The 12,631-nt window shown below is 40.5% G+C and overlaps 1 protein-coding gene across 3 annotated transcripts in view; it reads left to right on the top strand.

The window, feature by feature from the left end:
- Window positions 1–12,631, top strand: part of FH (fumarate hydratase) — a 44,666-nt gene extending 32,035 nt beyond the window's left edge. For all 3 annotated transcript variants that reach the window (XM_050937738.1, XM_050937740.1, XM_050937739.1), the window contains 4 exons: window positions 4,257–4,460; window positions 6,234–6,361; window positions 8,266–8,419; window positions 11,758–12,631. In XM_050937738.1, the coding sequence (XP_050793695.1) occupies window positions 4,257–4,460; window positions 6,234–6,361; window positions 8,266–8,419; window positions 11,758–11,900 (629 nt within the window). In that variant the 3' untranslated portion in view covers window positions 11,901–12,631. The remainder of the gene's footprint in view (window positions 1–4,256; window positions 4,461–6,233; window positions 6,362–8,265; window positions 8,420–11,757) is intronic.

Below are 12,631 nucleotides of genomic sequence, written 5' to 3'. Positions count from 1 at the left end.
TCACAACACGAAACTGTTTGACAGTTCTGAGACATGTGGTTTTTTGCTCCTATAGTGTTTCAATATGTCAGACTGCACCTAACAACTGCAGGGCTGGCTGGCCTCAGTCTAGTCAGCAAACCACCATCACTTAACCTTCGTGGTGAGGGTGCCATCCCATGTCCTCACCTCTCCAGATTGTTGGACAAATCCAGCTACGTATGTATGCGCATTCCATTTGCTTGCCTGCAACAGATGCTCACGCTGGTGACAGATGAAACTGCTCTAGAGTAGGGAGCCCACCTGGGTTCTCTGCAGACACAGCTCCTCAAAAGACTTAATTGTACACATCAGTGTTGGAGAACTAAAAGCTATCAGGTGGGCATGCAATGTGTTTCTATCACAGATCAGGGGAAGTAGCCTGCTTGACCTCACAAACACGTGGTCAGTGTTCTACCTCAACAAGCAGGGCAGAGCCCACTCTTCTCCACTATTTCAGGAGGCCACTCTTCTCTAGGAGCCCTGTATTGCCAACTCAATAGATCTAGAAGCATTTTACCTGCAGGGGATATGCACCAGCTGACCAGATCATTTAAGAGTCACCACAAGTGGTCTCTTCGTCTAGACATGGCCAGATACATCTTCCAGCAGTGGGGGTTTCAGTGTGTTTACTGTTCTTGCTGTCAATGATAGCAGGAGGCATCGCCCTTCACTTGAATTGGCTCTCACGTGTACTGAGTTTGTTGCTTCTCCCCAGTTGCTGATACTTAGTACCTTGGGTGAGCCTTTTCACTAAAAACTTCCTAATATAGGAATTAATATTTACTGCTGCCTCTTCGTTATCTTACATCAATGGCTGCATCATGGTGGCTTTCCATCTGCCCTGTTGTTCATGCTAAGTCTCTTCCAGATCCTACTGTTTGTTGACAGCAAGAGAAGGCCTCCCTAAAATTAACGTGAATTTTTAAGAGGGAAAAATACACAGATTAAGGCTGAATTGTAAGAGTTTCTTTAAGTTGACAGACTTGTGTGTGACAAATTGATAATGCCCACGCTTCATTACAAAGTTATGGTTGTGAATTTTAAGTACTCAAAAGGAAATGTAGAGTGGTTGTAAACACTTAAATATTTTGCTTTTGTACATAACGCTGACCTTAGATGTGATCATCTTGTTCTTTGTTTGTTTGCATGTGTGCGTGCCTCGTGCACGGTTGTCGGAGAGCTTTTTTCCCTCAGCAGTTCCTGTCAGGGCGACTCAAGTGCCCTCTGTCACAGTGTTCCACTGTATGCTGGTATAAGAGCGTGGAGCTGCCTCTAAACCAGCTCAGTTTCTTCTTACCTTCACTGACAGTTGTCAGTAATCTCAGACTTTTTGTCATAAGCTTCCATCACTCCTTTGTATGTATGCCCTGTTATTGTTAGGAAGTAGTTAATTAACTTCAGATTAGTTTTAGTGATAGATTTTAGTCTTAGGTCTTTTGGACTAATTTTTCATCTTTCAGAACTGGGATCAGTACTGAAGTGATGCCACAGTCACCAGGTTTTAAAGTCCTATTGTACATGCGCTAAGTCGATGCCAGTCAGTGACACACACTCAGCCTGTTTTGAAATCTTTGGGAGAATCCCACATAATTGACAAATGTTACTTTTGTAAGGGACTAACAGTATGTCTATATGTACAGAGCTGCAGCAGTGTAGCTGTACTGATATAGCTGCACCGCTGCAGCATGTCTGGTGAAGACGCTGTATGCCAACAGGAGAGAGCTCTCCTGTCTTCATTTAAAAAAAAACAAAAAAAAAAACACCTCCATGAGCAGCATAAGCTATGTTAGTGAGAGAAGCTTTCCCTCTGACATAGAGCTGTGCACACTAATGCTTAGGTCAGTGTAACTTATGTCACTCGGGGGTGGAATATTCACACTCATGTTTTGCCATCCTAGGCTGTTGTGTAGACGTAGCCTAAGTCCCGCTCAAAGAAAGAGTGGTGCGGCTCATGGAGGCAGCACTTTGCACTTGCACCCCATCAGACTCATATCATGTAGAGTGTGCCCCAGATAAATCGGCCTCCATACGGAGTTCACTGGGGATGTCTGCAGCCTGTTGGTCCCATTCGCCAGTATTTCAGAAAAGGCTTAGACTCTCCTCAGGTTTGATACCTTGTTTGTGAATGTTGGTTCCTAAGCCTAGTAGAGGCACAGACTTTAAGAGACATTTGGGGGAGAATCTCCTGCTGGAACATTCTTCAGCTAAGAAGAAGTGGGCGCTGCCTCCGGAGCCTGTGCCAGATCCATCAAGCATGTCTCCTGAAAGGTTTCCATGACAGAACTTTTGGTTATTGCTGCTTCCAACCACCCTGGAGGCATATGCAGCTTCAAGAGACATCCTTAGCCTCTCAGTACTGGTATCCCTGGTTGTGCAAGAGAGTTTACACTCAGTCCCAACACCTGTGGCACCTACCTTTCCACGTCAGGAACACACTGTACAGTTACCTCCCAAACTTCTGCAAAGGCCTGTGCAAAGCAAGCCTCCTTTGATATCTCTATTACCACCGTCCCTGGGCTCAGGCTACCTCTCTCCAGTCCCAACTGGTTGTGCCCCACTGATGTTGGACATTTCAGATTCTTTCTCTTCAGATTCAGAGGTGGATTCATCTGTATCCCATTCAAGACAGAGGGCATACTCTCCATCACAGGCTTGGGGACTACAGGTTATGCAACAGTCACAGCACTGGCCACCTCCTTCTAAGGAGCAATGGCCTGTTCAAGGCTGGGTCCCAGGCCCATATCAGTGACCATTCCGGACACTGCAGGACATCCTTCTAGGACCTCCCCCAACTGTCTCATTCTTTGTCTTTGAGACTGCTTGGGGGAATTGGCACTGAGAGCATCATTCTCCAGTAACCAGTACCAAGCAGCCAGAAATCACTCCCCACCACAAGTCATGGAGCAGCCACAGCCTCAGAATCCTGTGACATCCTCTTCCTCATGACCAGACATGCTCCTCCCTATCTGTTTACAAAACACATAGTTGCAGAGTTATCAGAATGAACAATTTCTTTCCTGCTACATACAGGAAGAAAGCTGAACAGGCTAGCCACACAGCTTTTAACTCCCTGACATTTATATGAGTCATTAGATCCTGAGATGAGGCGATACTGAGTCTGCAGGGACCTCAAATGAACTCCTCAACCCAGGGTTGACCTAGCTATGCTAGCAGGCAATTCGCTTCTGGAACTTTTGCATAACCAATCCAATTAATCTCAGTCCTGCTTACTTTCCAGGGAAACAGAACACTTTGGCAAATCAACTGAGCAGGACCTTCTCCAATCGCCACAAGTGGTCTTTATGCTTGGACATTCCAAATCCATCTACCAGCTCTGGGAGACTCCCCACATGGACCTGTTTGCAACAGAGTCCAACAGAAAATGCCATTGGTTTTGTTCCGAGGGAGGTTTCAGCCCAGGCTGATTGACACATGCTTTTCTGCTATCCTGTAATGACCCCCTCCTGTATGCCTTTCCTCTGATTTCCTTGCTGCCTAGAGTCTTGTTCAAAGTCAAACAAGACCGCGCTCATCTCATCCTCATAGCACCAGCGTGGGCTCAACAACACTCGTACTTAGCCCTGCTGATCTTGCCAATCAAGCCTCTGATGCCTTTCCTGTTAGATCCAGATGTGACTTCTCAGAACCACGGGAAGAACTTCTCCATTTTGGTCCTTTGAGATGTGTTGCACATGTCCATTCCATGACCTGCCCCCCTTCCACTCTGTATCATAGTCTGTCAGGTACGAAGGAGCTGAGGGGGGTGATGCAGTGATTTGTGGTGACAAGGTGTTTGAGTACTTGTCATGGTGGTATTGTTTGAGGGAAAAAACCTGTTACCTATCTTTCTGTAACTGTTCTTTGAGATGTGTTGCATATGGGTACTTTTGAGGGAAAACATTTTCCGACAACTGTGCATGAGGCATGCACACACCTACAGTGGAATGGACATGTGCAACACATCTCAAAGAACAACAGTTACAGAAAGGTAGGTAACAGTTTTTTCTCAAACAGTACCACCATGACAAGAACTTTTCTTTAGGAAACTCTTGGTTGTCATAAATCTGGAGAAGAAAATATTCTGCTTGACTTGGCTGCTTAATATTTTTACTTTTATATTATCTATTTTATGATTTTTGTATTAACTAGACAGCATTTCAAGAGCTTTGGCTAAGGACATGCTACTTTAACTAATGATTATGCCTCAAAAACCTTTAATACTCATTTCTCCTTAGGCTTGCCTTTCATCACTGCTCCAAATAAATTTGAAGCTCTTGCTGCTCACGATGCTCTAGTTGAACTCAGTGGGGCAATGAACACTGTGGCTTGCAGTCTGATGAAGATAGCTAATGATATTCGTTTCTTGGGTTCTGGACCACGGTCTGGTCTAGGGGAACTCATCCTGCCTGAAAATGAACCTGGAAGCAGCATCATGCCAGGTAGTGTATCCAATAACAAATGTCTATTACATTTGTGTAGAAAAGTAAGAGTAATAATTGTTAACAGTTATGTATAGAACTGTCATAGAGTTGAGTGGTAAAATGGTATGAAGCTCTGAAATGATGCAGTTTTTGACAGTCACTAATCCTCCATTTTTGTCCACAAAAATGTGTGCAAGTAAAATTATTTGCTTTATTGTGTGTGTGTGTGTGTGTGTGTGTGTGTGTGTGTGTGTGTGTGTGTGTGTGTGTGTGTGTGTGTGTGTGTGTGTGTGTGTGTGTGTGTGTGTGTGTGTGAGTGAGAGAGAGAGAGAGAGAGAGAGAGAGAGAGAGAGAATGAATATGAGAATGCCCTGGAGAGATGTGGTATAAAGGTTTAGTTGGCAAGCATCTTGGAAGAGTGCATTTTTTATGCGAAGGTTTTTATTGTCACAGATTTTTAGATTTACCCTCTGAATACAAATAGCATCTCTTATTCAGTTTGAAAAAACAAAAGTGGATTGGCTTGGGGGCTGTGGACTAAATTTCATCATTCCTTCTCAACCAGGTGAAGATTGCATGAGGAAGAGCAGCAAGGGGAGGGAATAAGGACTTGGAAAACTATTTTTCTTCCCCTTTCTAAAAAGTAATTCAAAGCAGGCCCTTCATGTGTTGGACTGATTATTTGCAGAGGGAATAGGTGCTTGTGTGTGTGCTTTGTCTGTTTAGTTCCACATATAAATACAAGCCATTGTGGCAGATTGTGGTGTTTTCCTTCAGTGGAATATTTTTAAATGGGATGGGTTTTAGGATTGAAACATGCACAATAATTTTCTGATCCAAATGGCCTTTGTTTCTGATTTCTTTCCCCTGAAGTAAATGAAGTATTTGCAGGTCACTTCTCCATATTGAGGATAAGGGTGGCAGCCAACTGCACAGTTCATGTGCTCCTGGAAGGTTGCCAGTGCAGCCCTCATATTAACAAAGTTTGGACAGCCCTGCTTTAAAGTGTAATCTTGAAGCTCCTCTTTCCCTCCTCAAAGAAAGGAGAGAACTATAATTTTAAAAAAGTTTTGATTGTTTTGTGGAAGGTAGGAAGGGGAATAACCTTTGTCTTGAGTAGCAAGGCATTCTGGTAGGCAAACTGTTGTAAAGGACATACAAGGTAGATGTCTGACAGGCTTCTCATACCATAAACAAATCCTAGTTATTAGAAAAGTGCAGTGGGTTTACTAACTCTGTGCCTGTATGTTGTTCACTACTTAGCTGCTTCCTCTTTGAATTAATATGCAAACTAGATACCATTAACTTGGGTTTGACTAGAGACTGGGAGTGGCTGGGTTATTTCACACATTGAATCTATTTCCACATGTTAAATATCCTCACACCTTCTTGTCAACTGTCTAAAATGGGCCATCTTGATTGTCACTACAATTTTTTTCTCCTATAATAGCTCATCTTAATTAATTAGCCTCTTACAATTGGTATAGCTACTTCCACTTTTTCATGTTGTCTGTATGTGTATATATATATATCTTCTTACTATGTTCCATTCTATGCATCTGATGAAGTGGGCTGTAGTCCATGAAAGCTTATGCTCAAATAAATATGTTAGTCTCTAAGGTGCCACATGTATTCCTGTTCTTTTTACGGATACAGACTAACACGGCTGCTACTCTGAAATCTCTTTTATGTGTTTCTTGAAATCACATTTACCATTTATGAGAATTTAAATTCAGAAAACAAAAACTGGAGAGCCTTTTTTTAAATACTTTCTCCTTCCCTCCCCAACAGGAAAAGTAAACCCTACCCAGTGTGAGGCTGTAACCATGGTGGCAGCTCAAGTGATGGGAAATCATGTTGCTGTTACAGTGGGAGGCAGCAATGGACATTTTGAATTGAATGTTTTCAAGCCCATGATTGTAAGCTCAAAACGTTTTAATTTTTTAATTAAAAAAGGATTATCTTACTGTATATCCTTATGGAAGAATTTCAGTGATTGCTTGCACAGCACAAGCACCAGAGACACAGAGAATTTTAATTTTAGAAGAATCTTAAATTCTGCTTGATGATAGATCAAAAAGCTCATCATTTTGAGAGATAACTGGCTGTCCAATATGTAAGAATTGAGTTTTTTTAGCACTTTATCATAGAAATGCATTATAAACTCTAATTATCATAGTGCCCCTAGTAGAAAAGGGCAGATGGCAAAACTGAGGCAGCAAGTAACTTGTTTAAAGACTAAAAGGATCTGTGTCAGAGGTGACATTTTGGACTGAGGAATTCTTGTTTTCCATTCCAGTGCTCAGAAGATTTTGTTCTGTTGTGCAGTCCCTTTGGCCTTCCTGCAGTACTCACCCCAATTGCCTGGAAAGCCACTTAACGTTGTACCATTAAATTAATTAACTGTTCAGATTCACATTACAAATGTTTAAAATGTAAATTCAGGATAATAATCTTGGGCTGAAGGCCTCTAAAATATTTATCTTGTGCATTTCCTAAGAGCATACATCAGAATCTTAATGTGACCATTTCGTTACTGTGTTTAATGGCAGAGGCACAGCTGAGTGTAGGAGTATATGGCATACACAGTTAATCACTTTGACACTTGAAATTTCAGGCTAAATCATACCTATATTACTTCCAGTAAAAATTTTGTGAGAGTTGAATCCAAGTGATTCATTCTGCTTCTGGGAGGTGTCAAGACAACGAGTAATTCATTTGCATACCTATCTTGTCTGGGTGCTTGGTGTTCACTCTAGGCTGGATTGTGCAGGGCACGGAGAAATAGAAGGAAACCTGTTTTAGTGTAGGTGAGGAAAGAAAACAGGACTGAGGGGTCTGTCTTACTCCATGAAGGGAGAGTTAGAAAGAGGAGAGGAGGAGGAGGAATGAACGGAGGAGAAATTGAAGGAAAGAATAGAGACAAAAGCATAAAACAGGGAATTGTGGAGAAAGTCAAAACGAGAATTAAAAATAAGGTAGGAGAGAGAGTTAAAATAACAGTGGTGCTGGTCTTGCAGAATAGGCTACGTTGTAGCAGAAAGGTCAGGGCAGTAAAAACAGTGAGGGGGATGTAGCAAGCAGTATTTTGTTTTCTTGCACCTGGCCATTTACTGTCTGCTACTTTTTTTTTTCATGCTGTTCAAGGGTGTTCTAAACAAAATGAAAAGACTATTAAAAGTTGTATGTACTTGTCTGTGAATCTCCTAAATAGACCTAGTAAGGAATTTTTTTCATTTGAAAAAGCTTCTTTCTTCAAAGTCTCTATCTAACTTTGACAATAATAATAGCATACTGAACAGCTACAGTGATGTTCCCAATAGGAGATAGAGGTAGAGGTGTCCCTTTCCATTATTATTCTTTACTAAACTTTGGCTTTAGTGCTATCAGCTGGATGCTGTTTCGGGGTAATTGACTGCCAGAGGGTATGCCAATTATGCGTCCACTTAATATTTGTAAATATCTTTTATTGATGTGTGTAAAATTCACACTTTTCTTTCTGAAATCTAGCACTTACATAGCACATTTTTAATCTATTGATTTCTAAGTAGTTTACAAAGATGCTTTGCTTATATATTCAATAGTATGGATAATGTCTACTGCACTCAAGTGTTCTTCAGGATATGAAATGCTTTACATAAAGTGCTTTTTTAAATATCAGTGACTCAAATTATATCACAAAAGGAAAAGAGTATAGTACAGCACACAATCCTTTTGCTAAAAATGTACTATCAAATGGATGGATCATAAGGTTTTTAAGAAATGATGTATCAGATAACAAAAATGTTAATAACTGCATCTAATAACTTTCTGCATTTTTTAGATTAAAAATGTATTAAACTCTGCAAGGCTCCTTGGAGATGTCTCTGTTTCCTTCACTGACAACTGTGTGGTCGGAATCCAGGCCAACACAGAGAGGATCAACAAACTAATGAACGAATCTTTGATGTTGGTGACGGCGCTTAATCCCCACATAGGTAAAAGTCTAAGGCTGATATCTATTCATTAGACTATATAAACTTCTCAAAAAAATACATAGTGAAAGTTACTGTGAATAACCAAGCAGTAGATTATTCTGCTTAACAAGGGACAATGTTTCAGACTTCCTTCTATTTTGTTTTTTGTTCAAGAATGCACTCAGAAATTAATTTTTTCTTTATTGACAAAGTGAATTAATAAGAGAGTTCATTATGACCAAGTTACCTTTTTTTTTAAACATAAGACTATTTCTAATTGTTTAGGTACATATTTTAAAGAATTCCATTACATTATGATGTTATAGAAAACTACCGTAGACAATTACACAATCAAGGCCGTGTGTTGATAGGGGAACATGTATATCCCAGACTCATGAGTAAGACTAGGTTTTTGTCATGGATATTTTTAGTAAAAGTCAGGGATGGGTCATGGGAAATAAACAAAAATCAATGGCAGCCCATGACCTGTCTCTGACTTTCACTAAAAATATCCCTGACAAACGGGGTAGTTGGGTTCAGCACCCACTTCTTTTGGGGCTCCTGAGTCCCCCACTGTTGCAGTGCATGGGAACTGCGGGGTCCCCTTGCCCTGGGAAGCTGGTAGCTGCAGGGTCCCCTAGCTGCCCACCATGGCTGGGTAGCTGTGCAGGGTCCACCCGCCCGCTGTGGCTGGGCAGCGGTGGCGTCACCACACCAGGTTGGGAGCTGGGAGCTGCAAGGGTGGGGCTGGATGGGAGCTCCAGCCCCATTTTCTGGCTCCAGCCCCAACAGAAAATGTCATGGAGGTCAATGGAAGTCACGGATTCCATGACATAATTGTAGCCTTACTCATGAGTAGGATGCCTAGGTCACTCTCTTCCAACCATACTTTCATTTTATACAGATAACATTAGTATTATAAATAAAACTAAAGTACAAAAGATGAAATAAATGAAGTACACCTTGTGATGTATTATCCTTTTCATTGTTTTTTGTTCACTCACAAAAGTCAGTGCCTCACATTTGAGTTTGCATTAGTGAGGTGGTGCTTTATCTTGCACTTGGTCCTCCCTACCTGTTTGCCTCATCCATCCACATCAAAATAATTCCTCTTCTATCTTGTTTAATCACACTGTACACACTGAACAGCATGTATATCCCAAAAGCCTTTGCATCAGGCACTACTGATGAATGTGAATGTAAATACTGCTGAGGTGTACCAATGTAGAAGCCGGCTAGCATGCCAGCAGCCTGATGAAGCAATGTCAGCACCAAAGATATAGAAACTCTCTCTTACAGGCTAAGATATGGGTGGGATTTCTTGTCTGCGAGGATGATGGAGAAGATGGAGGAAAGGGATCTTCAAGCTTATCTAAGTCCATTTCTACAGTTTGTCTTCCCCAGCCATATCAACTCTAGCTGTTATCTTCACAATTTTATGAACTAATAATATTGTATAAATATTAATAACTACCACAACCTTTACTCTATCAGAAATAGATAGAGAGCAGTTCTTCTAGTGGTTGCAGATGTGTATCCCATGACCCACCTTTGGTCCCTTCTGCATGGGAGTCTCAATTCTTGGCATTCCGTGCAAAGGATCTGAGGGGAGTTGGGGTAGTGCCACCATTAAATAGCCTGGGGAGGGGCTAAGGCCCGGGAACCACAAGTGCTGACCCTACATTTACTGTAGGCAAAGTTCTCTGACTCTGGTGCGCACAGCACACGCACACCAGAGTCGAATGCACTTCTGCACCCATGTCTCTAAGAACAACAGTTACAGTACAGCAAGTAACTGTCTTTTTCATTTGTTTAGTAAAACTTGAACAATTTTATATTCCTGACATGTCACCTATTATATTGTTCCTTTTGAATCTATTTCTTTTGTTTCCTATAATTACTTTCTTTGATGGCAGTGCATTAGTTTTAATCAGTTTGGGTTTTTTGATGTTAAACTTAATCAGATTCAGTGGTGAAATTTTAACTCTTCCTACCCAAGAGTTGTGCTGGTCACTGAATATTATTTTTAATATAGATGAACTACAGAGCTGTTCATTTTGAGTCATGTCACTAGGTGGCAACATTTATGCCTCTTAGAAGTTGGATTACCAAGGCCTGGCCTACACTGGAGGGGAATCGATCTAAGATACGCAACTTCAGCTACAAGAGCAGCATAGCTGAAGTCGACGTATCTTAGACTGAATTAAAATTACTTGCTACGCGTCCTCATGGCGCTGGATCGATGGCCACGGCTCCCCCCATCGACTTTGCTTCCGCTTCTTGCACTGCTAGAATTCAGCAGTTGACGGGAGAGCAATCGTGGATCTATTTATCGTGTCTACACTACACGCGATAAATCAGTCTCCGATAGATTGATCGCTACCCGCCGATCCAGCAGGTAGTGCAGACGTACCCCAAGAGAAGTATTTCTCTTGCATGACTATTCTGCTATACTTATATTTTATGTTTTTAAATGTTTGTTTATGGAAGCTCTTCCAAAAAAAAGACACAGAAAACCCAATCATTAACTGCATTTTTGGCCTGGTTTACACTAGGGAGGGGATTGATCTAAGGTACGCAACTTCAGCTATGAGAATAACGTAGCTGAAGTCGACGTATCTTAGATTGACTTAAATTGACTTACTTCGCATCCTCGCAGTGTGGGATCGACGGCTGCCTCTCCCCCGTCAACTCCGCTTCTCCTCTTGCCCTGGTGGAGTTCCGGAATTGACGAGGAGCACATTCGGGGATCAATGTATTGTGTCTAGACGAGACGCAATAAATCAATCCCCGATAGATCGGTCGCTACCCGCCGATCCAGCTGCTGCGTAGACATATCCTTTGTGTGTTCCAATTAACTAGTTCTTTGCATGTGGAAATGAATTTACTCTGTGTAACATCGCAAAGAGTAGATAAACTACTATTGAGCATAGTAAGCAGAAAAGAAATGCCCTGTTCACAATAGCCATACCTATAGGCTTTTTTGAAAATACTGATCTTTAGCGGTTAAAATTTCATAGCAAGAAATGTGGCAATAGATGATCATGAAATGTTTAAGGAAAGTCATTGAATTGAGTGGCCACAAGCCTAATTTAATTTTATGTCGCATCAAATTTATCTAAATGTTTTATTACCTGAATATCTTTTAATTTTGTGGGGGTTTTTTAATAATGCTTTAAACCAACATTCGAGGAGAAATTGGTCCAATGTATCCTTTCATGTACCCTTGTGACTTCAAATTAAGTAAAATATAGTAGCAGCAGTTCCTAATAGACCAAGTTGTCTTCTTTAACAGGTCTTCTGAACACGTAGTGGCCAAAATCATGATTAATCTAATGTTTCTTTTGTTTTAATTACAGGATATGACAAGGCAGCTAAGATTGCCAAAACAGCACACAAAGAAGGGACAACACTAAAAGAAGCAGCTATTAAGCTTGGATTCCTTACATCAGAACAATTTGATCAGTGGGTGAAGCCTAAAGATATGCTAGGTCCCCAGTAATTTTAACAAGTGTACTTAACAGGAAAAAAATTAAATTGTATAAAACAAAACATTTTGCAGCTCACTTTGTTTTTCATGGCCACTTTATCATGACTGAAGTGCTTTTCCATATGGGTAATAAAGTTATATTAGGAAATTGTTCTAATATAATAAATATATGCAAATATAATAAATATTCCAAAAAGATTGATTCATCCAACTGCATCTCATTGCTAGAGATACCTCATTATTTATGTAGTTTAGATGCATGTCCTCAAAAATAATTGTATACTTGAAAGGATGGTGCTACCAGAGCAATATCTATACAATTAACTCCATGTAATAAAAGACAATGTGTCTTTTATTATTGAAACAAAACATAAAGAAATACTGTAAATTACTTCCTTTATAGATCATTTGATTAGCTAGTTTAAAGTATAGGAGTCTTCCAGTACTGGATTGCCTGCTTTAAACCAAAAGGTAAGATTTGTTCAAGAATAAAGATGAATGACTAATTTATGAGATGTCCTTGAAAATGTTTTCATATTTTGCAGAATGTAATTTTAATATTTTTGTAAACCAAGCACCTGCATTGTCAATGCCAAGAAACCCAACTTTAAATTTGCCTTCCAATGTTTTACCTGACTAATTTCTCAAAAATTAAATATATAAAAACTTTGTGTATCCTAAAGGACATCAAATTTCAGACTATTTTTTTCACAGCCTTTATTAAATAGTGGAAGTTGCAGTAA

This window comes from Gopherus flavomarginatus, chromosome 2 (assembly GCF_025201925.1).
Source record: "Gopherus flavomarginatus isolate rGopFla2 chromosome 2, rGopFla2.mat.asm, whole genome shotgun sequence".
In the NCBI taxonomy this organism is placed as follows: domain Eukaryota; kingdom Metazoa; phylum Chordata; order Testudines; family Testudinidae; genus Gopherus; species Gopherus flavomarginatus.
The sequence above is the reverse complement of the archived record's forward strand: the minus strand, read 5'-3'. Positions and strand labels throughout refer to the sequence as shown.